The 25951-nt window shown below is 37.8% G+C and overlaps 4 protein-coding genes and 2 long non-coding RNA genes across 13 annotated transcripts in view; 3 read left to right on the forward strand and 3 right to left on the reverse strand.

The window, feature by feature from the left end:
* LOC136257237 (uncharacterized) overlaps window positions 1-6005 on the forward strand; it is a 53564-nt gene extending 47559 nt beyond the window's left edge. For both annotated transcript variants that reach the window (XM_066050314.1, XM_066050315.1), the window contains one exon: window positions 4464-6005. In XM_066050314.1, the coding sequence (XP_065906386.1) occupies window positions 4464-5950 (1487 nt within the window). In that variant the 3' untranslated portion in view covers window positions 5951-6005. The remainder of the gene's footprint in view (window positions 1-4463) is intronic.
* A 5950-nt stretch (window positions 6006-11955) lies between these two features.
* LOC136259480 (uncharacterized) lies at window positions 11956-13029 on the reverse strand. Its single transcript, XM_066052967.1, has one exon. The coding sequence runs from the start codon at window positions 13027-13029 to the stop codon at window positions 11956-11958; it is 1074 nt and encodes a 357-aa protein (XP_065909039.1).
* A 305-nt stretch (window positions 13030-13334) lies between these two features.
* LOC136257509 (uncharacterized) lies at window positions 13335-19961 on the forward strand. 5 transcript variants are annotated; one of them, XR_010702041.1, is made up of 8 exons: window positions 13335-15885; window positions 16451-17558; window positions 17885-18466; window positions 18550-18660; window positions 18984-19085; window positions 19132-19191; window positions 19504-19605; window positions 19652-19961. It is a non-coding gene; the product is annotated as an uncharacterized lncRNA (long non-coding RNA). The 5 variants fall into 5 exon arrangements; XR_010702042.1 differs by having other exon boundaries at window positions 18550-18587; window positions 18636-18660; window positions 18984-19191; XR_010702043.1 differs by having other exon boundaries at window positions 17885-17990; window positions 18037-18466; window positions 18984-19191.
* Window positions 14037-15746, reverse strand: LOC136257507 (uncharacterized). Its single transcript, XM_066050730.1, has 2 exons — window positions 15036-15746; window positions 14037-14975 (listed from the first exon to the last, which is right to left on the reverse strand). Exons 1-2 carry the CDS (start codon window positions 15390-15392, stop codon window positions 14205-14207), a joined length of 1128 nt encoding a protein of 375 aa, XP_065906802.1. The 5' UTR covers window positions 15393-15746; the 3' UTR covers window positions 14037-14204.
* On the reverse strand, window positions 19954-23661 carry LOC136257506 (uncharacterized; the record flags this gene model as incomplete). Its single annotated transcript, XM_066050729.1, is given in 17 exon segments — window positions 19954-20815; window positions 20871-21314; window positions 21371-21436; window positions 21490-21561; window positions 21616-21681; window positions 21732-21797; window positions 21850-21903; window positions 21945-22010; window positions 22063-22131; window positions 22187-22222; window positions 22281-22470; window positions 22519-23098; window positions 23150-23200; window positions 23255-23362; window positions 23420-23452; window positions 23505-23550; window positions 23598-23661. Coding segments are annotated over 17 exon segments (2778 nt in total). The 3' UTR covers window positions 19954-20032.
* Window positions 20121-25111, forward strand: LOC136257508 (uncharacterized). Of its 3 annotated transcripts, XR_010702039.1 has the most exons (9): window positions 20121-21524; window positions 21585-21696; window positions 21743-21805; window positions 21861-21911; window positions 21956-22023; window positions 23600-23671; window positions 24269-24439; window positions 24762-24908; window positions 24963-25111. It is a non-coding gene; the product is annotated as an uncharacterized lncRNA (long non-coding RNA). The 3 variants fall into 3 exon arrangements; XR_010702038.1 differs by lacking the exon at window positions 24269-24439 and having other exon boundaries at window positions 20124-21524; window positions 21568-21696; XR_010702037.1 differs by lacking the exon at window positions 24269-24439 and having other exon boundaries at window positions 20294-21524.
* The last annotated feature ends 840 nt before the right edge of the window (window positions 25112-25951 follow it).

Below are 25951 nucleotides of genomic sequence, written 5' to 3' on the forward strand. Positions count from 1 at the left end.
TCTCATCATTACTTGTTTAATTGTCAGATCTGTCCATAGTCCTGCCCAGTACCAACTACTTCTTCAAACAACATGAAATCCATGCTCAATAAAGTACTGATATAACCATGAATGATCAGTTGGTAGCTGCTGTATTAGTGCGAGCTTTTGGCATAATTAATGTGACCGGTGGCAGCAAAGAGGTTAACCATGTTTGCAACAGCAATGAGGTGTAAGTGCCTGATCTTTCAGCTCTTATAAACAATTTCAAAATTTCTATATAATCTATATACTGCAGCCACAGGTAACTGTTTGTCTTTTCTCCCTTTGTGTAAACTACAGATCTTATGTATTTCTCTCTTTGTATAAACTACAGATCTTATGTATTTCTCTCTTTGTGTAAACTACAGATCTTATGTATTTCTCTCTTTGTATAAACTACAGATCTTATGTAACTCAGTAACATCAAGTATGTACAGTATGTTTTGTAAATCATTATCAACCTCAATTTCTTCTTCCAAAGGTAAGTCAGCAGAAATGTCAAAGCAACTAGTTTCAAGCAAATTAGAAGCAATTTGTTTACCAAGGCTGCCTCGACTAAAAAATTCTCTCGCAGTGCCCTAAAAATAGCCTTTCCAGACATCATATGAGTCATAACATTAGCACCATAGACATTTTCTAGTGCTTCTTCTAATCCGGATCCCTTCATCATCAAGCCAATGCTACCCAAAAAGCTTATCATGATATGAAAACCTCCCAGTCTGCACACCACATTCAGTGACTTAGCTTTGGTAATTTCCACAGCTTTAATCCATAAAGGTTGATCAAATGTTACACATTGTGTTGGTATATTCGATGTTCTGGCTTGGTGTGAATGAACAATAAGGTTGAGAAAATGTAGGTGAAATATTTCAGATTTTGAACAAGTATTTCAGATTTTGAAATTGAGTTTTGGCTGTCACAGAAAATGTGCCACATGAAGCCTGACCTGTTGGGTCTTGGTTTCAAGATAATAGAGTTCATAAAAGGGAATATTTCCTACTACATGCTGTATAGCTAAAGCATAATTAGCTACTATAGTATTTCATATGTCAAAGAATGAGAAATGCAGTACCTTGTGAATGACCACTGTGTTTTTGGCTCACGGAACGTAGTAGACAATACCAAAGTAAAAGCAAATGCCAGCAATACTTGCTTTCTGAATAAACATCTATAACGAGCCTTTCTCTTCATTTTTAGCTGCTTCTGGCGACTCAATCTTTGATAAGAAACGCTTCGCAAAGAATCCAAGGAAGCAAAATCACTTACTCCAATGCTGGCGTCGTAGCATTAGCAAGGTAGTTTCCATAGCTTAAAGTTCATGCAGCTGCTATGTACGACTATTTAATGAATGTCTCGTGACTTCAAGTGATATCTAAAATCGACTTACGGTACACAACACTAGGGAAGTGTAAACGGTGGGTTATTTTGTACCGTGACACTCTGTGCTGTACCGTGCTGTGCCAAGACATATAGTGTAAACGCAGTATTAGAATGTGCTGATATGATGTCCACATTGATTATACAACTTGTACAATCAGGCGTGCCTTCTGCCACTACACCTCCTGAACAGGTTTTATTCAGCAATGGCTCATCGTACAAAGCTAATCTTTTGGCTGCCAGTCATTGATAGGCTAATGAATGGATTGAACCTTGTATGATTGAGGCACTGTTATTTACTCTTTTTTGTATCCAGCCTGGATAGATATGTTGGCATATGTACACTGAAGGATTGTGACAGTGTACATAATGTAGCCATTGTAGTCTATGTAGCAGTAATAGCAAGTCAATGATGTAATAACATAGCAATGGGTGATGGTTCTAAAACTGCTTTTAGCCTTGTGATGTTGCTCTATACTAAAGCAGGGATACAGCAGCTATATGTGACCCGCTGAGCGAAAACCTGTCTAGTTTGCATAATTCTGATTTTGAGAAAAACAGCATTGAAATACATTGGGTAAAAAAACGCGTACTACAAAAATAATTTTATGCACATTTTAATCGCTTCAGTAAACAGTGAAAGAAAGCCCAAATCAAGCAAACTAAATACCAACGGATAATAGTTTCTTAATCCAAATGTGCAAAAATCAAAAACTTTAATTTAATTAAAATTGTTGAGCTTTTCATTTGAGTTTTCCCAAAAATTTTGTTTGTGTCCAAACAGTAGGTTTTCCAAGATCCGGTCACATATTATACTGAAATACGTCAAGCTATTAACCAATAGAATCACATAGTGATTTAGTTTGCCATACATTAGTCTCAATAGTAGGAGTGCAATTAATCCCAAATCACATGGCCTTGTTTCTGTTATTGCACTGTAAAGTAGCCAATAAAATAGCAGAATTACAGAAGCCTTTTAAGTGCAACAAGAAAGTGATATAATGAATAGCCAGTAAAATAAGCTGACAATAGAAGCCTTTTAAGTGCAACATATGTAGACATTTTGAGTAGCCAATCAGAATCGCTGACATACGAAGCCTTTTAAGTGCAACAACAAATGATGTAATACAAAGAAGGATGATGTAATCACCTGGTAGAAGTTAATAGCAACATAGAACTGGATAGGTGTGTACTACAAGCCATGAAGGGTGGTCGCTATGTGATTAATAGGCAACCACACACATTTTCGTGCAATTATGGAATAATTGTACTCGTAACAGCCAAAATTGTATGAGGCGAAGCCGAGTTCAATTTTGACAGTTACTCGTACAATTATTCCCTAATTGTACTCAAATGTGTGTGATTACCTATACAAATTAGTATTACACTTGTTTTTCAAGGTCCCTTGACAAAGATCTGTAATATTAATTTGATTGGCTAAAATACTGTGGTGTGTTTCTATTACAAGTAAATGTCCAACTTGACTACTAGTGTTACCATAGTGATAGATACCTTCCAATGCATAGCAATAATATGGTTGCCTAGCAATGGTTGGTAAGGTAAACATCATTTTGAGGCCAAAGTAATGGTTGCTAAGTGTGGTTGGTTTTTTGCAGTGGTTATTTTTGAATTTCTGTTGCCTAGCAACAGTTGCTATGGTTGTCGGATATAGGACGGATGGCTGTGGTATTCAGGATTAATAGTTCTCGCATTGTAAACTGGAAGGAAATAGTGCTTGGCTTCGCCTCGCACTATTTTACTCCTTCCTGTTTACAATGCTCGCACTATTAATCCCGAATACCATAGCCATTTATCCATCCCATTACATATACATATATGCTAGCTATGTCTTACAGGTTTTTGCAATTGAATTTGGCGACTTTGCAATTGATTTAGTTGCTTTTTCAATTGAATTAGTCCCGTTTGTAATTGAATTCATCGCTTTTGCAATAGAATTAGTCACTTTTGCAGTTAAATTCAGTCGTACCAAGAATGGCAGCTGGAGAAAACATGAAAATATGGTGTACCGGGGTTTTCAAGTCCATTGTCCTATTATAATTGCGCATGCGCTAAAAACCTACTAACCGAAGGGCCATTCACTGGTGATAAAGGAGTCACAACAACACAGTGAGTAATAGTTTTATCACATTTATAATCATCCATCATAATAGGGCACACACAGTTACCTGATCTCACTTGAATCTGCCATTTCTTTTCGCACTGCTAAGCGCATGCGCCAAAATACATAGGACAATGGACTTGAAAACCCTGGTAGCAGCACGAAAACATGGTGTAACAGCTGCTACAAGAACTTGGTTCAAGTACAACAGTAGTAAACAACTCTTTATAAGGCAATAATTCTTCCTCTACAGCCTATCCAGCGAAATTCCAAACTCTACTAGACATTCAGGATGGGTGTGGTGTAGTCACTCATCAGCAAGCTAATTAACTTGTCAGGTAGCTCGTACTACCAACTCCAATTACGTTCTAGTGTCTCAAGTGTAGCTCTCCATGGCATAAATAATTCATCTCTTAATGAACGGTTGGTTTCTTGTAGCCGTTTTGTTTATGATGAATTGTAATGCAAACGCGACAAATTTTATTGCAAAACTGACGAATTCAACTGCAAAACCAACGAATTCAATTGCAAACGGGATGAATTCAATCGTTAAGGCAACGAATTCAATTGCATAAACCTGTATTGTGTCATGATTCACATTGTACAATCTGTGTGGATCTTTTGGGTTGTGCTCCTGGGTATTACCAGAGATGCTGCCTACTTAGTACTCAAATTCAAAACTATCGAAGTTACAAAAATTATGTAAAATTACATATTTTACTATTTAAACAAACCTGGAAATTCAGGACACCTATAACTGGTCCCAAGGTGTCCGTATTATAGAGGTTGTCCGTATTATAGAGGTTCCACTGTATATACCCTGTACTCGTAGTATGGAGTTATTTTATAATGTACTGCTTGGTATTATGACTATTGTACCATTTGTTATGCATACATGCAATTATTGTGGTACATCTTACTGTATGTTAATATTTATTTACTGCAGATCCTATTGTTTACAAACATCCGTCACTTGAAGGTCAAGCACCATCAACGATAAACAAGCATCAACATAGAAAAGCTCATGATGTTAGCATATACTGTCATTGGTTTGCATTGGAGCTCTACAAACTTTTTGAATATCTCGAAAATACTCCAACAGTGTTTGCCAGTGAGGATGAGAACATCTGTGTTGCAGTAGATAACTCTACCTATTCAATACCAAAATCATCATTGGAAGAAGCTGCTGGAAGCATTGAAGAATATGTATGTGTTGCTGATGACAATAAGCAACCAGGAAATCGTACGCTGAGATCTCCTTTTACACGTTCAGAGATTTCATTGACTGCTTGGGTTTCCCGAATTTTGGACCGTTTTCTTTTCTCAATTGCGAAGCAAGGTTTTTGTGCCCATCAAGGGCCGGTTGGAAGTAAACCAGATGAGAATAAGATGTATCCTGCAGATCTTTATGTGGCCAAAGTGATAACAAAGCATAGTGGTGCCTTGCTACCAGATGAAGTAGTGCTTGTAGCAGATGCAAAGTTGTATAATTTTAAAGAAGCAAAAAATCAATCCATAGGTTACACCATATCCTCAATGGAGCATTCTGTTGACCAAAACTTATTTAATGTCCAGTTGGCTTTGCCTTATACTGAAGCATTTTCCCGTCTTGATGTGCATGTTGAAATTCATGATGGAATATGGGTGATTCCCATAACTAAGCACAATAAACCTCTGTGGAATAAGGCACTGTTGTGTACCGTGTATGCTGGAGTACATTATCTGTTAGACCATCCTCTTCATAGTGATGGTCCACTCACAATGTCAAAGCCTTTTAAACAGTGGGAAGACGGCAGTTATTCAGTACACGGAGCACGCGATTATGAAAGTCGTTATGCAAACTCGGGCCGTGTATTTCACTATAATTCAAAAGTGTACAAGTTCTTTGATGGAAAGAATGATTATTTGAAGCCAAATCAAGACCTTCTGAACAGAATTGGTGAAAATGGTAAACCGTACTTGCCAGAATTAGTTGTGAAAGGTGTTTCCTATGATGAAAAGTTTTCCAAGCCCCGTTTCCAGATGATGAGCTACAACTATTTGGAAGGAAACCACCATCCAAAGAGTGTGCATCAGTTTATTCCAATATTGTGTACGCTACAAAAAATCCACGACTTGGGTATGGTTCACGGGGATATTCGGTCTTGCAATCTAGTTTTTGGTGAAAATAACAGTTGGATCATTGATTTTGATATGGCAAGTCCAGAGGAAACTCCGTATTGTGGATATTATAATAGGGAAGGTATTTATGAAAGGCATAATGGTGCAACAAAGGGTGGTGCAATGTACAAGTTTCACGATCGTTATTCCTTGGCCATGCTTATGCAAAAGTGTGACGATCATAGCAGTTACTTGCAAGTAATTAAATCTGTCAAGAATGGCCAGACACCACTTGATGAGCTTGCACAGAAATTGAAGGACAATACTAACTAACACTATCTATGCCTTGCATTTTTTTTTGTAAATTTAATGAAGTATCCAATGGCTACTCTTTGTTAATAAAACTCACAGTAGTAAAAAATACAAAAGAGTACAAAATATATACCCAATGCAAATAAATGCAACCACTATCATGAATTAAAGGATATTGCAGCTGGTAAACCTTGTAATGTTGTCACAATTGTATCACTGACAAGAACTTGCAGTAAACAAGCCTGTTCAATTAAATAATGGGCTGGTGCTGATGTTCTTGTGGCTATATTCCCAAATGCTCTGTGCCATTGCGAGCATACAGGCTATTTACAATCTTCTATAGTCTGCTCGTGTTCACCTGAGCCCTTGTTTCTTGTTAATGAGCATTATCCACAATGACGTTTTATGACATCACGAGAATAAATATGGCCACGATAGTTGGGGGACTGTTACACAGGCACCTATGGAGAAAAATTTTAAATTGCTCATATTTCAGCCAGAAAAGAAGATATCGAGTTCTAAACAACAGGTACATTCAAGTTTTATATAAGATATTACGATAAACGAGTTTTTGTCGCATTTCAAATTTTTTTCTAAATAGCGTACGTTTACAATAGCTTTTGTTACTTCATAACCATACCTGTCGGTTAATGGTCGATATCTCCATGTCTAGCTGAAATGTGAGCGATCGAAACTTTATCTCCATTGGCGCCTGTATAACTGTCCCCCAACTATCACGGCCATTTTTGTTCTCGTGATGTCATTGTGGATAAGGCTCATAACTCTTGTTACATGGGCCAGCTGCCCAAACATTTAGTAGCACTGTGAAGCCCTTTAAATGCTGGAACTGTTAATCAAAAAAGCGCTTTGATACTGGCAAGAACAAGTGAGTTATGAGGTTTTAAAAATATCCCATACATTTAGTATGGACGATTCAGGCGCACAAACATGTTTACAACATGAAAACATGCTTGTCCCAATACAAAACCATTGGGAGTGAACACATGTTCACTTCTTTGATATTACAATATTTGGCGGGACTCAGGTGAATGCGTATGGATTATGATAATAGTAGAACAGCCAGCATAATCCACGTTTTAATAAAGTATGAAACTTTCCACATAGTATAGTATGAATTACAGCAAAGGGTCTGTAAAAATAATTCTCAGTAAGTCAAAGGGATTACATCAGATGTATTAATATGTTCACAGTGGTAGATTAAGGAAATGTGACCTATAGCGAACACAGATTACCAAGTTTTTTTTAGAAGAAACGCTCAAATGATAGCAAAATAATGTCAATTGTTCAGAGAATTACTCAATGTTATTTGCAGAGACCCTATAATGTGTTGGACATCTCCTCTTAGAAACTCTTGGTGTCTGTATCACATTCCCCAAAAACAGATACAAGGTATGTTAAGTGCATGCATCTCTTTCAGCTACATTTTACTACCACTGTCAAGAATGGCCTTGCAATCAACTAGTTATAGAGGTGCATTATTTCCATACACCAACTTGAATTTAATATTTAGCTATGGTGACTATATAGCACATACCTTTCTGAGCAAACATTACAAGTTATATTAGTGTGTCTGTTCAGGGTGTTTTTCTTTATATGTTTCACAATATCTCCTCGTTGCTCTCAAGTTGATGTGCCATCTTCCTTCATACTTTCTGCAGAAATACCAAATTAAAGTCCTCATTTCACTTGCATGGACTATTTTTGAACATTGACACATTCTGGTACAAACTAAGTGATGATGGTGAGTGAAGTGTGGATCAAAAAGTGACCCTTTCAGTCACAAAATACATGTTTGAATGTTACCATGTAAAGAGGTGGTCTTTATAACAGGCACGGGACCATGAAGTAGTCTAATCAATTAGATCATCAAATATGCCTTAACTACCTTTTAGTGGTGTGCGATATAGGATATTTTCCTATCACGATTATTGCACACAATATATCACGATATGATATATATCACAATATACAAACTCTTCACTCAGCTTGTGTATTTATACTGATGACACTTGTAGCAGTGATGTACTAGAAGTACAATACAATATGGTACATTACTAGCATACAACATTGCAAGCTCTTTTATCAAAAAAAGTACAGTGTACAATAACATCTTGGTTACATTTTTCTCTAATTATAGCTAAAATCTATACCTAGGCTTATATCATGATATAAAGATTCTATATCATATCATGATATATAAAATTTATCGCAATATATCACATATCGCACATCACTACTACCTTTAGAACCTAATTACAATGTGGTCTTTGTAAAAAAGTGATCTTTAAGCGGTGGCCACTAAATAGTTATACTCTAGAATACACGTATATAACAATTTGACCATTTCTGGTTTCCATTTCAACTGTTTCCTTTTATTAAATTTTCAGACTATACATAGGTACTGATCCACATCAAAGGGGGTGGCTGGCTCATGCAGGTTCGAGCTAAGAATAAATTATTGTTGTTGTGTCATCTCAACAGTTTAAATTTACTACACACAAAGTGTATGGGAGCAATATACATACTTAGTTACTTATATATACATGTAATAGTTATACCATGGGCAAGAGTGCTTTGCCTGATATATACGCACAAGGGCGAGTGCGTATATATCGGGCAAAGCACGAGTGCCCGTGCTATAACTAATATGTTCTACTTTAGCATGTAGACTCACCTAATTGGCAAAATCTTTAGTTGCTATACTCTTCTCTTATATAGGGAACCAAGTAAGCTGTGATTGTGGGATAAAATTTTGCCAAACAAGCTGATTGTGGGGTTCAATTTTAATACATCAAACAGTAGTTTGATTTATTATTGCTAATATAGCAATTTTAAGAGACTAGTGTTAATTATGTTACTTTAATTGCTACGTTTACAAAAGTAAAATAACAAAACTGCTAATGTATTAAATTGAATCCCACAATTACAGGTTGTTTGGCAGAATTCAATCCCACAATCGCAGCTTGCTTGATTCCCTATATAAGAGAAGAGGATAACAGTAAAACATCAAAGAAATCTGATGATTTCTGGATATAGTGTGCACACCTATTAGGTATGCAATGTCTCAAGTTAACGAGATATATGCAGTGCGTATATCTCATTAACATTTTGAGTCAGTGCAATATGGGATATCAAGAGTTAATATTAACCCTTGGTGATATATATGCACTGGCTTTCCTTTGATCTGAGGTGAAAGTGGTACATATATATATACAAATGTACAAAAAAAATTGTAATTTCAACTAGTGTAGGGACCATAGCACATCGATAAAAATTACTAATACAAGTTGGAGTAGTCCATGATATTAAATCACAGGAAAACAATAAGAAGTGTTATATCCCTACCAGTGCTCAAAATAATGTTCAACAACCGGATAATACATGGAATGTCTGCTTATCCAGACAAAGGAGATTCAGTGAAGATAATGGCTGCGGAGGCACTAAGAACCGTGTGGTAGTGAAGAAAACGGTGGAGAAGTTTGTGTCTGAAATGATAAAAGTCTTCAGACAATACGATGGTTGTGGTTTGAAACAACATCCGGTGATCGGGAGCACGTGACCCGCATGCAGGCTAAAATGTGAAGTCTAATGGTAATCTCTGCTTGATGCGACAGTATAGGCCAGCCTTTATTGAAGGCACGACCAATATTCACGCTTTGACCTGATATATAATATGCGAGGATATATGCACAAGCGAGCAATGGCATTATAGAGGCCAAGGAGGCAGCCAGCAGCTTGATGGAATATGCACCAATTGCAAGGGCAATGGCTCAAGCCAACCTTAGCGAGGCTGCCAGATTGAAGAATAAAAGAAAAACGGATATTGTTTACACAATCACTAAAAAAAAACCTTAACAAAGATGGGAATTATTTGTGAGCTTGACATAACTGACGGAATTAGCTATAGCTATGACTGTTTATGACCGTATCACTCACTGTAATTATCAGTGTAATAATACTTTCAATAATTGTAACATTAATTTTATTGTCATATTACATATAAGATACAAATACAATAACACAAACTGATCAATTCTTGTTTCCTGTCAATAAATTAATCATACATCAATGTTTGTAAGTGATTCACAGATTAAACTTACCCTTTCAAAATGCTTCCATATGTGATCGTTGTATTTCTAAAAAATTTCCTGGGGGAGCATCTCCCCAGACCCCCCTAGAATGAGCATGCATTGGATTACTCTGTATGGCACATGCCATGGCCGAGATGGGTTTTTCCACTTTCCTCTTGGGGAATCGGACCAGCACTAGGTCCCCAACCTTAAGGCTCATATGAGCTGCACGCTTGTCATATTCAGTTTTGTAATTCTTCTGAGCTGTCCTAATGTTAGCAGCAGCCAGTTCTCTTTCTCATGACAAAGACAGCACAACTTCTTTGTACTCTGTGACATCAGTGTGTTCTACTGGCTACATTGGAAGAAATGCCACTTCTGTAGGGGAACAGCAGTCAGTGCCAAACAGTAGATAAGATGGTTTCTCCTTTGTTGCTTCATGTGGAGTATTCCTATAAGCCCACAAGACTCCAGACAGATAGCAATCCAAAGCTTTGTTATGCCTAACAGTTGGCAGGCATCTTGCACCACATTTGCCGGTAGATTAGTGTCTTGGTCTTAGAGCAGGGACTTGGGTACACCATACATTGACAACACTTCATCAACTAAGAGCCTAGTGAATCAATTAGCTTTCTCAGACGCAGGGAAAACTAGGAGCCATTTGGTTAAGAAGTCTTGCATCACCATAACAGATTTATTGCCCTTGGCTGTCTTTACAAGGGGGTTCCATACGTCCTCAACAATCGACACCCACTTTTCTACACATCATCTGATTCGGCTCATCGAGCTGAGTTGTTTGATACGTAGTTTCAAGTCATCGGATCAAAGATGACCGAGTTATGGCCTTTCAAACTTTTCTACATACATATTCAGTTTTATATGCATACACATATACATACATACATACATACATACATACATACATACATACATACATACATACATACATACATACATACATACATACATACATACATACATACATACATACATACATACATACATACATACATACATACATACATACATACATACAATACAAACTTTTCACAATCAATCAGTCAGTCAGTCACTTACATCATGCAAACTATTATGTGTAGATCAAGTTAATGTCCATCTGGTGAGGGCGAATATTAATTAGACGGTGCTACGTAACCCTAGGGTGGTGGACATTAATTAGAATAGGGTTATGTACACAAAATCATCTATTTTCAGCTTCACACACACACTAATTTGCCTATATGCACAAAAAATCACCCAGCTTAGCACAAATACTTTTTACATGTATAAATGTATATAGGTGAAAGGTAAGGTTTGGTTACAAGGGGGTTCCATACTTAGGGTTATTGTTAGGGGTGTGGCTATCATCTGTCCTGGTTGCTAGTTTGGCCTTCTTACTTATTTCATCTTCTAGACATTCTACTGAATTTGATCTATCTCTTTTGCTTCTGTCAATCTGTCTCTCTGGGGGTTGTTCTTTCTGTTCTTGTGGCATCTTAACTTCTGGGGGGTGTTCTTCTGTGATCTGTGATTTAGTCTGTTCTTCAGTGGGCTTCTCTTTAGTGGCCATTATACTTGATGCCATAGGGATCTCCATAAGGGCAGGTGATTTATTTAACCTGTCTATAGCTGCTCTCTGTTTTCTTTCTGCTCTTTCTCTCCAAGTTGGTTTTGTTACATACTTATCCATCTTGAGTACTCACAGTTAGAACAAATAGTGATTAAGAATAACAATACAACAAAGGCAAAATACTTAAATAACAGCAATAAAAACACTCTAATAACAGAAAACCGGTTTCGGCCTAATGCCTTCTTCAGTTCTGTTGTGTATGTGTGTGTGTGTTTCTTATATAGGTATGAAGTGGCTGAGTCATTAGAATCGTGTCAAATCAGGAACTGGCTTAGTCATCAGAACGTGTTTGATCAGGAAATGGCTTACTTTGCTAGAAGTGTTCTCAAATCTGCAGTGGCTGGTAACATTTGACTTAATACATTTTGCACTATGTTGGTTATCAATTCTATGAGGTTCTTGTCGGGCTTTGCTTGTTGAAGATCTGTGTTTGGTTGATGATTTGTTGGTGAAGAGATTTGTTGATCAGTGTTTGGCTTCATAGTTACAGCTGCTGCATAGGTCTTGGTTTTAGATTGTTGTTGAGGTAGTTGTTGTTTTGGTTGTGATGGATATCTTGAGTATTGTTCTTGATAAGAGTGTTGGTATCGAGGTTGCTTTCTGGTGTCTGGACGCTTCAATTTTCTAGGTTCATTCCTCTTGTTAACATATTTCTCTGTTCTCTGTATATGTGTCTGTAGTTCTTTCATTTTCTTGTCTCTCTTTTCTGTTAATTTCTCGTGCATGGTTTCGATTGGTTGGTCAATAGATTCTATTCTCTTTTCTGCATTTTGGATAGTAGGTGTTAATTCTTTTATTCTTTTCATGAGGGCTTCCGTGTTGTGTTTGATAATAACTTCTAGATCTTCGTAGTGTTCGATAATGGCTGTGGTGGTGTCAATCTCTGCGTTCATAAGTATGTTTCGTATTGCTTTTCTAAAGTCTTCAGTTTCATCTATTACTTGGTATTCCTTGTTGATTTGCAATCCCTTGGGTATGGTGTACTTCTTCAAAGATTCTCTCAAAAATTGGAGGTGGTGGTTAATCTTGAACAGCTTGCTCTGGTTGATTCGATAGGTTTCAAGTAGTTTGTCAAAAGGCATCGTTTCAATTTCTGGATGGTTAGTTGATTCACTGGCTGAGCTTTCAGGGATGACTGCCGGAGGAATAGGGTTATTGTTAGGGGTGTGGCTATCATCTGTCCTGGTTGCTAGTTTGGCCTTCTTACTTATTTCATCTTCTAGACATTCTACTGAATTTGATCTATCTCTTTTGCTTCTGTCAATCTGTCTCTCTGGGGGTTGTTCTTTCTGTTCTTGTGGCATCTTAACTTCTGGGGGGTGTTCTTCTGTGATCTGTGATTTAGTCTGTTCTTCAGTGGGCTTCTCTTTAGTGGCCATTATACTTAGGGTTAGGGTTAGGGTTAGGGTTAGGGCCCCGGACATGCGACCATTTAAAAAAAAATCAAACCATTTGCGACCATTAAATACGTTACAGGTGACCATTGCGACCATTTAGAAAGTATTTGCGACCATTTTTGACCATTCCAAGGATACTTAGCCAGTTGCGACCATTAGCTTTTAATAGTGTGTCCTTGCATATAGGCTACATCTCAATATCTATTGTGAGTCAACTTAGATACAATCAATTTTTTTTGCTACATTTCTGAAATTACTTATCAGACTGATCATTATATATATATATATATATATATATATATATATATATTAAGCATAGGTTTGCACTCATTAAATGTGCTAACCATTGTCTTGCATGTAACCATAGCTACTTTTTACTGTCTATTGTGAGTCAATTTTATGTACTGATCTAACAATTTCTGTGACATCCTAGCTACATGTCATGATAGTAGATGCCATTAGTAAATCAATTGCATGTCATTAATAATCTTTAAGGGTGAAGTGGATTCTACATGCCAAAGTATTGCATTCACTGTATGTGACTGGGCCTGTAAAAACAGGGTATGTGGGCACATATTTTTTCAAACTTCCTTGACTCATAGTTTTTATACCAATCTACTATGACAATTAAATTGTTATCACTTAGTAAGCTTTTAATTGGCTTTGTGGTGCAAGTTAAGACCAAATACACTTCTGGACACTTCTGTAACATACATTACACTTATATCCATTAAAAATAAATATTACATTTGAATCACCTAGCTATATGCTAATGATAGGTGTATGTTGTATTAGGGTATTGCATGAGCTTTTAAGAATATTCAAGCTGAACTCTTAAAAAGTTATTGTGTTGGAATGTGCATGATCACCATGACATATGTATTGTATTGAAGGGCTCTCACAATCTATACTATACATTTAGCTTTCTAGATTGATAAATTAACCATACATGCCCAGCGTTTTATACATTTTTTTGTTTGTTTGTTTGTTTGTTTTAGTACAGGACAATGGACATCTCATGTATAGAGTGGAAACTTGCAGACAGTATAATTAGCCCAACTTAAACAATTGTACTACTGCAAACAGCTCTCCAATTATAATAGTTTCAGCACACAATATTACATACAATGATTGCTGTGAACATGAATGTGGAATTGCTAAAGAGATTTTTGCAATTGTCTCCATTTGTCCAGAACATCCTTTCCAGTTCGATTCATTTTATAGTTCTTGGCAATCTCTCTACACACCATTAAACCTGGTGGACTATTGCTTAGTGGCCACTCTTTAAGCAATGCTGTGATGTGTTGTGTAGACCATTTTCGTCTTTCAGAAAGATTTTGTAGAGCTTGATGAGCCAGCAATGAATCATTTGTGTTGCTAAACTGGTAATATCGCCTACTTGTTTCTGTACTGTGGCAAAGGTGTTTTGCTACTCTTCTTAAATCTGCATCATTCAGCTCCCTTGCAGCATCTGTGGCTACCAAAATTCTGTAGTCTTTTGGCCTGGGAGGTTTTAAACGTCCTACAGATAGAGCCTCCTTAATTCTACGATACACTTGTGTATAAAGAGAGCCATTGGTTGTTAGGAAAAATCTGTTTGAATTAGAAAAGTTAAATGTCCTTATCTTCCGCCGAACTTTGTTGTAATAGTCAACCAACAACTGTTCAATATCACGAGTCACTACTAGATGTGCAATCCCCTGAGGTCCAGTCTTATGGTGCAGGCAATTTATCACCACTTTATCAGTGTCATGATCACATGGTTGGCGTTGGTTGAATTCTACAATCCTCAAATTTGTAACAACTCCAGACCTTTGTCCATTTCCATAGACTACGCATGCAGCAGCATATGCAGTCAGAATTTTAGCAGCTGGTTTATCAAATCCTTCACCCAATACTGTTCTTGCTTCTTGCACGTTATGTTGAACCTGTAGAAGTATAAAAATGATTTGATCAGTTGTAACCATGATCACTGTTTTACTCCATACCTTTCTATTTTCTAAGAATTCCTGTGGATCCAACACTAACGGTAATTGTTCAGTGATTGTGAGAGAATGCTGTTGTCGCTGTAATGCAATTGCTTTGGACAGAGAAAGGCACCACTGTGTCAATAACTCTAGCAATCTACTTCCTTTAATAAATAGCTCTTTATTTGTCATCATGGAATCCTCAGCATGGATCACATACTTTATTGCCAGCTTCATGCGTCGTATTTTCTCTGATAAAGTGGTGGGTTTGTACTCCCTGTCAGATAAGAGTTTTTGAAAAAACATTTCAAGATTTGATTTATTGAATAATCGATCAATGTCACTGTTAGATGTGGCTGGTGTTGCCTGAAAAAACATTTGGACATCACGGACAATAGCTTTTGAAGCGTCTTTATTTCTGTTTCCTCCTGCAATACCCTCTAAATATCTTGCAAAGCCAGTAAAATTGAATTTATAATTTTGAAGCTGCACATTGCAGTCTTTCACTCCATGTATTAAGTCAAAGTTTGATGGACCTTTGCTTCCTATATCATTGTCAATGATGGAAATATCACCACCTGCATCAGAAGTAAATTGATGATTGTCATCACTGTTTGATTCATCACTGCAAATGGAAGTGCTGTCATCACTTGACCATATGCTTGTTTGTGTCCCAGTGCTTGCCTACATGATACAGTCACAAAGAGTACACATCTAAATACGATGACTATTCTTACTGTATCTGACATAATGCTCTCGGTGCTTGTGCTTGTGATCACAGGACTAATGTTATTAGCATCATCTGTGCTGGCATCACTTTCATTTGAGTCATCATATATGGATTGTATTGCAGCTAAAGCATCCTGTGCAGGTGAGAATATTACAATTGGCCAGAGAAACACTTAATACTATACCGAATATTGTACTATTCTTTTTTCTTGGCTACTTTGTGCATTGGATGATGTAGAAGTATCACTTGAGCTGCATAAAGGTGGTAATATTTTATGCGTCTCTGCCATGGATATATCTCCTTTTGGTCCATTAACCTACATTACCATCATAATGTATAATATCACTGACTAAATGCACATATCTATATGCATGTGACATACTGTATGATGTGTATACTGCATATGTATTATATAAAATATATTACGTGTGACCAGAAATTTAACATAATATCACACACATTACTCCCTCACTTTTTCACTTTCAACACATGACCATTTTTCAATGCTTCTACTTTGCCGTTTGCTGGCTTTATGTGACAGTGAAAGATTCTGATCTGTTAACAGTTTCAGCAAATGGCTTCCTCTAGTGTAGTAGTCTTTTCTGTTAGTTAGATCCATGATGTATTTAATAGCAAATTGTAGTCTCCATATTTGTTCAGTAATTGCTGCTGGTTTATAATATTTTTCTTCTCTGATGTACTCTAGGAATGCCTCCAGGTTGGATCTGGTTAGTAGTGTGTCTATCTTGCCAAAGCAGTCCTTGGATGATTGTGTTGTTACTTCATAAAAGCGGATCAGATCCAACACAATAGAATTTGCAGTTGCCTTATTCCTACTTACTCCAGCTGTGGTCAAAATGTATGCCATAAAACCTTTGAAATTAAAGTCATCAGACAGCGGTGGCTGGAGTTCTGAGAGAACTCTGTTTGTTTCCTGAATATATGTGGAATAATAATGATAGATGTTTATTGTAACAATTGATGTGCTTACTAAGAGAAAACTGTTACTGCTTGGCAGATGTGAGCTAACCTGTATAGAATTAAACATGTGGTATAACTATCAAATGTAGTTACATACGTTGAACATTACACAGCTATATAGCAATCATACCAATTTTTGCTGGCCTGTTTCACACTTGCTTGGCTGCTTGTCACACCTTTTAGAAGAAAAGTCTGGTTCTGAATCAGCCATATCTTTGTGGACATCATTATTTAGAGTAAAATTCATCAGTAGAGTCACTAAAGTACAAATTAAAGCTTTTAGTCTTATATGAATTCCCAATGATGCATAAAAAAAGTATTTTCTCTTGCAATATCCTGTTTTATGTAGGCAATTGTCAGGCTTGTTAAATGCCTGAATAGATTCACAGTATATTACACAAAGCTGGCTAAAATGAGTAGTTTTAGGAAACAATAACCCAATTCTAGGATGCACATACGAAGCGAGAACATCACTATTTCTACCTGTACTAGACGTGGTTTATGTTGCTGGAATCATGTCAACATATGCGCGTCACGCATGCTCTTGGTTACTAATTACGTCATTATATTTGACGTCACTGCGTGTGGTAGCCTGCTGGTGCCAGTACAGGTTTTAGATTTGACCATAGTTGAGCACAGCTCTTAGCAAAGCACCCTTAGGTATAGCTAGTCGGTTGGAAATTTCACGTATGTTTAACCGTTAAAATTAAAGCAACGTAAAATTATCAGCCGGTTAGAATCACGTGCCATGTAAAAACATAAAACGGCAGCCACGTGTAGCCCCAGCTGCTTACATTCAAAATGATAGTGGGCCTCTACGGTTGGAAGGACAAGTGAGTACGTAAATAGCATCAAGCACGCTTTTACTATTAGCAGCTTGCTGTATTATTATTGTAGCATACATGTGTGGCGATCTATCACCCTAAGAGGCGGTTTACTGCGTACGTACCCCAGTTTAGTTTTCTTAATGTACACAATATGCAAGTTATGTGCTACATAATTTAAAATACAAACCATAGGCTTAATAATTATTTTAAATTCAACATATATAGACTTAGTACATTGAGCTTGAGGTCTATCTATATATGTGCCTTAAGCTTCTGTCTGTGATTTTTGTCTTGATGCCACCTTTATATGTTGACATTTTCATCCCATACAGGTGTCCTCTTTTTACTGCTAGGTACTTCTACAAACTCTCCGTACTGCAGTGAAGAGTGCATTGATTTTGTACCCTATATACCTCTGTATTGGAAATGAACATAGATGTCAGTTTTAGTCACTGGTCCCTGTGACCATTTGTGACCGTTTTAGATAGCCAGGTTATATATTGACTGGAAGACGATTGTGAACCACCCTTTGCACACTAGATGTATTGAAAAATCCACAGAAAAATTTAAACAGCTCTACTGAGGTACAAACTGACATCCTTTGCTATTCAACATTGGACAGATTGGATTGGACGCTGGTCAACCCTGTGAACATCATCAATAAGGAGGGGCTGATCCAGGGGTGAGGGGGGGTTAAAGGGTGTCATGGAACCCCATCCCCCTTTTAAAAGAGCCTCTCTTACTCGAGACACTCTAATAGAGCAGTCACAGTATTCTTAAGAGGAGCAACATAGCAGGCAACTATTGTCAGCAGGTGATGACCATTTTTTCTGGTCTTACACTTACAATTAGGCTGAAGTTGCAATTCCAGTGTGGAACCCCCTTTTAAAATGTCTGGATCTGCCCCTGAAAAGGTATGCTTTAAATGTTATAGAGTTCTAATTTACCATGCTATTACTTCCCTGAACCCTTGGTATATATGCGTATGCTGGAGCAGCAGTAGTAGTAATGAAGTAGGGACTCTGCGCTGTACATGTAAGTCAGATAACCATACACATGTAACACTACCCTTCAAATTGATAGTGGGCTTCTACGGTTGGAAGGACAAGTGAGTACGTAAATAACATCAAGCACGCTTTTAATATTAGCTGCTTGCTGTATTATGTGGCATACATGTGTGGCGATCTATCACCCTAAGAGGCGGTTTACTGCGTACGTACGCCAGTTTAGTTTTCTTAATGTACACAATATGCAAGTTATGTGCTACATAATGTAAAATACAAACCGTAGGCTTAATAATTATTTTAAATTCAGCATATATAGACTTAGTACATTGAGCTTGAGGTCTATCTATATATGTGCCTTAAGCTTCTGTCTGTGATTTTTGTCTTGATGCTGCCTTTATATGTCAACATTTTTCATCCCATACAGGTGTCCTTTTTTTACTGCTAAGTACTTCTACAACCTCTCCATACTGCAGTGAAGAGGGCATTGATTTTGTACCCTACCTCCGTATTGGAAATGAACGTAGATGTCAGTTTTAGTCACTGGTCCCTGTGACCATTTGTGACCGTTTTAGATAGCCAGGTTATATATTGACTGGAAGATGAAGTTGACTGGAAGACGGTTGGAAGGACAAGTGAGTACGTAAATAGCATCAAGCACGCTTTTAATATTAGCAGCTTGCTGTATTATCATTGTAGCATACATGTGTGGCGATCTATCACCCTAAGAGGCGGTTTACTGCGTACGTACGCCAGTTTAGTTTTCTTAATGTACACAATATGCAAGTTATGTGCTACATAATGTAAAATACAAATCATTTTAAATTCAGCATATATAGACTTAGTACATTGAGCTTGAGGTCTATCTATATATGTGCCTTAAGCTTCTGTCTGTGATTTTTGTCTTGATGCTGCCTTTATATGTCAACATTTTTCATCCCATACAGGTGTCCTTTTTTTACTGCTAAGTACTTCTACAACTTCTCCATACTGCATTGAAGAGGGCATTGATTTTGTACCCTACCTCTGTATTGGAAATAAACGTAGATGTCAGTTTTAGTCACTGGTCCCTGTGACCATTTGTGACCGTTTTAGATAGCCAGGTTATATTGACTGGAAGACGATTGTGGACCACCCTTTGGACACTGGACGTATTGAAAAATCTATAGAAACTTCACCCTTTACCCTCTTTATATGTTGACATTTCATCATTTGCTGTTCAACATTGGAGAAATTGGAGACTGGTCAACCCTGTGAACACCATCAACAAGGCAGGGGTGGGGTAAAAGGGTTTCATGGACCCCCCTCCCAGTTAATCGCTTCCTGAATTAACTCATGACAGAATTCTGATACACCAGGCACACGCTGTCATGCAATGAGGTATCATGCACTTCATGTGGATATAATATTGTGTAAGTTTGAAACTGTCGCAATAATAAGTTACCACGTACTGTACAATGCACAGGTACATTCACATTAAATATATTCACTATTATGAAGCTGTTGCCATTTGGCTAAAATCTCTTTTGATGTTCTTGTGATATGATTTTCTTTAATGAAATTTCTTATATCTTTAATAGCTGGAGGGTCACCAGATAGAGGCCATCTAGATGTCAAAAGCTTTGCCTCATGCTGCTTCCACCGTCGCAGTGCAGATAGAGTGCGGATGTTTGCGTGTGCCTCTGTGGCATCAACATTGTTCATATATTCATAGTATGTCTCACTTGTCTGTGCACTGTGACTGAGGTGTTTTACTGTCTTGCGTCTCTTCATTTCATCTAGGTGACGTCTAGCCTCACTGGAAATCAGCACTCTGTATAAACCAGGCTGAGGTGGAGTCATAGACTTTGTCCCTAATGTGTTTTTGATTCGTCGATACACCTGATCATATTGTTCACCACTTCGAGTCAAGAAGAGGTAATGTTCACAATTGGCTGCAGGAGTAATCATCTGCCGTATGTTGTCATGGTAGTATTGTATCATGTCATCAACTTCCTCACTAATCACTAGATAAGCCAGCCCCTGTGACCCTGTCTTATGGTGTACACATGGAATAACCACCATATCTCCTGATTCTTCACTATAGCTCTCCTCGCGCATTTCAAATTCTGCGACGGTGAGGTTTGAAATAGCTCCTGACCTCTGCCCATTTCCATAAATGGTGGCTGCTGCTGCATATGCAGTTATTGTATCGATTTCTTCTTTGTTACAATGTCCACTGGAAGCATTCTCAAATGCCTTGCTTAGCTTAGCCTTTACCTACATATGTATATCACAATTTAATAACAATCGGAGAGTCGGCATATATTTATACCTCCTGGTCATTCAAAAATTCGTTCGGGTCTTGCAGATGTGGTAAAATCTCTCTCACTACTAGGCCACGTTCTTGTTTCTGTAGACTCACATCTTTGTTGAGCCCATGAACCCATTCCTCGATGGAATCGATGACCCTGTTTGCCTTGTAGTACAGCTGTGCATCATCAATACTGCGTTTAGCAAATTTTATTGCTAATTTAATTCTGTTCAGCTTCTCTTTCCGTGTGCTTGGCTTGAATTTCAGTTGCTTCGGGTCCTTCATTATTTCCATAAACCTTTCAAGCTCTGTTATGTTTAGAAGCTTCAAAATATCGCAATTGCTTCCTTCTGCTCTGCCGAGGTACAAGTTGACATCCCTTGCTATGGATTTTGCAGTAGTTGGATTTTTGCTGTATGACACCTTTAAATATGTTTGGAAGCCTTCATAGTCAAATTCTTTAGGCTGTTGTGGATGACGGTGTATAAAACTATGCAATCACAAAATGTACTTAATCTTACCAGGTTGTAATCATTGGATGATTTACTATGAGTAGCAGTCATCGTGCAAGGGGTGGCTGGTTGATCCTGTGAGCATCATCAATCAATTAGTGTTATACAGCTGTAGAGTTCAGCCTTACCATGCTGTTACTTTCCATAGACCTTTGGAATGCAGGTACTGGAGCAGCTGTAGCCATTGATTCGATGATACCCTACAGTACAACAATAATTACAGGTATACAAGCTCTAAAGGATGTCTAACCTACCACGCTGTTGGATTGAGGAACTTGAGGAGCAGTGGACAAGCCGGTAGTCTGTTTAACAATTTGAGTCTATTTACATAAGTTGTAAGTCAAATAAATAAAAATGCTAACTTACGTACCATGTTGTTAGGTCGAGGAACTTGAGGAACAGTGGAGACTCCGGCACACTGTACAACCAGTTGTGTCTATTTATGTAAGTTGTAAGTCAAATACTAATAAAAATTCTAACTTACGTACCGTGTTGTTAGGTTGAGGAACTTTAGGAACAGTTGAGAAACTGGCACTCTGTGTCTATTTACGTAAGTAAAATACTAATATAAATTCCAACTTACTGTGTTGTTAGATTGAAGAAGTTGAGGTGGTGATGCTTGAACAGCCATAGTCATTGATCCAGCAGGCTATGGTCATCATGTAAGTAACTTGACATGTATATATAAACATTTAGTTTACCATGTTGCTGCTGCATATGCTAGGTAATGTTGTTTGGGTAAGGGTACCTGGCATCATTGGTGTCCTAGCCTATATGTTATGGTAAATGTAATAAATACTGTATAAAATTGATGTATTGTAATACCCTTCGAATTGCCTGTTGAATTTTGACACCTGGAGGCTGGTACAAAAATAATAATTACTTGAAATAGTTACATAATTGAAAAGTAACTACTTACACGGTGTCCGTGCTGTCTTCCCAGTTTTAAATAATGGTGTCTCTCCTCGGTGGTTAAACTACTGTGTAGCTTCATAAGATGGTCCGCCAACTTTGAAACGTTTCTGGTGGTACAGCCTGGCACACGGCAGCTCATAATGGTTCGATTTGGCGGTGGTCGTTTCTTCTTCTTTTTCGCTGGAGATTGTGATCTACACAATTAGCAGTGCACAAACAGGTAGCAGCAGCAGCAGCATTACCTTGCTCTTGTTGAATATACCTTTTGAAGTGTTGTAGCTATTTTTGCTGCATCTGTGCCAATCCATTCAAAATCTGGATGGCTTTTCAAGCCATAATCAAAGAATAATTCCTCTCCATAGGAAATGTCTTTCTTGGCTACAAACCCAATTTTTAGTTCAGCACGTGGAGGCTCTCCAATAAGAACTGGTGACATTTTGACTAGGTTATAGTTTCTTCTTGCATGGTTAATGTACCTCCCTGGATCATTGATAGATGCTGCTGCATCAAAAACATATGTAACATTGTCATATGTTGCATCTAAGCAGTAGCACCCAATATCTAGGGAGGCATTGCGTTGGTCCCCCCAATCCTCTCCATGTTTCTTACGTACCACACCCCCATACTCGCACACAAAGTCCCCAGCCTTGAAGGTCTTTGCAGCAAAGGCAGATCTTCCTCTGCCTGATACTTCCTCGACGATGACATTCTGGCGTGAGTACTGTTTCCCTTTCAATAGCCCCCATAAATATTTCTCTTTGGTAGTTGCCAGTGGATGGGGTGTGGTACTATTGTCCTGAAATCCTTCATTGGTACAGTTATCTAAGAATAAAATTTTCTATGAATTTCCTGTGATATTGCAAGTGTTAGTACCTAAGGTTTCAGTAGATTTGTTGGTATCTGTGTTGCCTAGTGAGCTTGAGGCTGTATGTATAAATTGTACAATACTGGTGAGTTCAACTTTCATTCGGAATATACCTCTGATGGTTGGTTGCACAGCTGAAACTGGCTTGCTCCGCTCACTCACTGTAGTAACTACTGGTGGTGTGCATTTGCACATAACATTGTTGTTGGAATTTGAAGTTTCTGATAGAATCAAAAAGACAAAGTATACACCCAAAAAAATGTCACACAATAACACACCTGTTGTTTGTATGGTTGGCTTTAATTTTGATTCTACAAATTAACTGTTAAATGTAATACATTCAACAATAGTTTTAATGCAGACCTGAAAAATAGTTCAATAGACTTGATTGCCTCTTGTTACCAATAGTCTACAAGAATGAAGGTGAAGTACGTCATAAATGTGTTTTTTTCTTACAGTTTGTGTATACTGCTGCGGCTCTGAAGCATTGGCTGGTGAGGTCATGTCCACTTGAGCAGACCTATGGAAATGTGAGTTGAGTACATAGCAAACCATATGTTGAACATTAAAAAAAAACTTTTGTATTGAAAAACCATTAGGTTAGTCGGGCCCAAGGTACAGACCTAATAAATGCTGGATTATATCTCAACAGCTCATCATCTGATCACCTTGTAAATTTAAATAACGCCACAAATTCTATGTTAGCGTCTAAGCTCATCACAAAGTAAGGAACACTCATATTTCACCATATTATTTTGTTGGCTAAATAGTGATTTTTATGTCAAATGATAGCCAAGCTACATTATGATTGCTTTGCCACTTGTTAGAAGGCACCTACGTAGCTTATTCCTGCCAACCTACTAACCCTGAGTTTGTCCCAAGACACAAAAGATTTAGCTAGTGGAAGTGGCTTTAGTAAACATTTTATTGTCTGGTGTTACTGGAGCAAATTATAGAGCTGTTATTTTATTTGTTTGCTGGCCTGTACCATATTTTGCAGAGATATACTCTCAGCAAAGTCCCATGCAACTTAACCGTTAAGAATGTGCACGATACTGCGCCATGAGTCCACAATACATGGGGCTATGCTGAGCATATCCTGATGTTCTTTGCTACTGCTTATGTAGTGAGGAGAAAACTCTTCAAACCAATCCTGCTGCTTCTTGTCATGAGATATACCAGCGCAATCCTATACTAGTAGGGGGGAAATGTTCCACGAATGAGACTGCAGTGAAGGATCCATGAAATAAAATCAGCAGCAGACCGACAATGTCTGCCTATATACTATACATTGACACGTAAGCAAACAAAACTGTATTACTTTAAAAATGAATTGTACTATCAGATTCTCCCTAGCCTGGTTGTTTGAAGAAGCCATACTGTTGTAAAAAAGCTAAACAATACTGTTGACATTAGATATTAGGGCATTTTAACTGAAGTTAGTGTTAATACATTTCCGTTACATTCATCATGTGATCACCCTGTATGTTTAAATAATGCACAAATTCTCCTTTTAAGCTCATCACGTAATATCTTATTTTACCATAGTAAACATTTTGATGCTCATTTACTTACTATAAGTGTAGCAAATTATAAAGCTGCTGTTTTATTTGTTCACAGGTCTATACCATATTTGCACTGGGATGAGTCCCGCTGACGGATACGCTCAGCACATTGTGGACATATGTGCAGCTATTGTACCACCTTAGAAGCCAGTGTATAGCAACACACCAGCAACATCTGTCTGCATTACACATTTCATGATACGTAAGTAAACTGTATGATTCAAAAATCAATTGTGCCATTCAGTCCTCCCTATAGCCTGGTTGTCTGAAGAAGCCAGACTGTTACAGAAGCCAGACTGTTACTGTTGCGAACACTGGAGATACAATTTTTGCAGCATTATTATTTTTTAAATAGCTACCGTTAATTTTCTTGCAATTGCTTGTCATTAAAAATTGTGCTTTTTACAGTTACAGCCAGCGGCTAGATTAGCCTATTCCTATTACCGGTGAAACTGAGCAAATGAAAAGCTAATGGGAGCTAATCGTTGCAGGTGTGTGTGGCTACAATATCGCTTACCACAAATGTCAATGGCTTCTTGTCCACGCCTACGTAGCTATCAGAGTCTTGTACAACTGGCGCTGGTTAAGCTTTGAAGGTACTAGTACTACGTACAATCTGTCGTGAAACTTGCACGGCTATAGCGAGCAGCAGAGAGTATAAACAAGCAACTTCAACCTTTTGGCGTCCTAAAACTATATTACGCGGGTTACGTGCCCTGCCTCCCTCTAATTTTAACATGGCTATTCGCTGTGCTATTGGCTGGTTGCGACTTAATGTTGGCATTGTACATTGCAGAAAACATTTTTTCTGTTACGTGTAACTCGCGGCACCTAATTAAGCGGTTCGAAAAACCGCCCACAACAATTAAACTCCTGCGCTTTGGATTGGGAGGCGCCCCATTAATTAATTAATCATTATGTAGTGATCACCCTTCGAGTTTGACGTTGGGAATCATGCTAATACAGGACATTGATGAGTCAGCTTGAGGTATAGTTTGTTAGTTATAGAAAAAATGATGATAAAATAATTTTAAAAAGTAAAATACTAAACGCTCTTTTGAAGTATTAACCAAATACTAGCAGGAGCTCATCGGCACTGCTTACAGCGTTCATATGTGCTCCTGCTAGTGACCTTATGTGCAACTGCATGAGGTGGTTATTCTCAAGGTGGATAGCTAGCATGGTGCCACAATAACTGGTGTTGGTGTATGCATAGCCTGTACCGGCTCCTATGTTCCTATGTCA

Source organism: Dysidea avara, chromosome 6, assembly GCF_963678975.1.
Source record: "Dysidea avara chromosome 6, odDysAvar1.4, whole genome shotgun sequence".
Lineage (NCBI taxonomy): Eukaryota > Metazoa > Porifera > Demospongiae > Dictyoceratida > Dysideidae > Dysidea > Dysidea avara.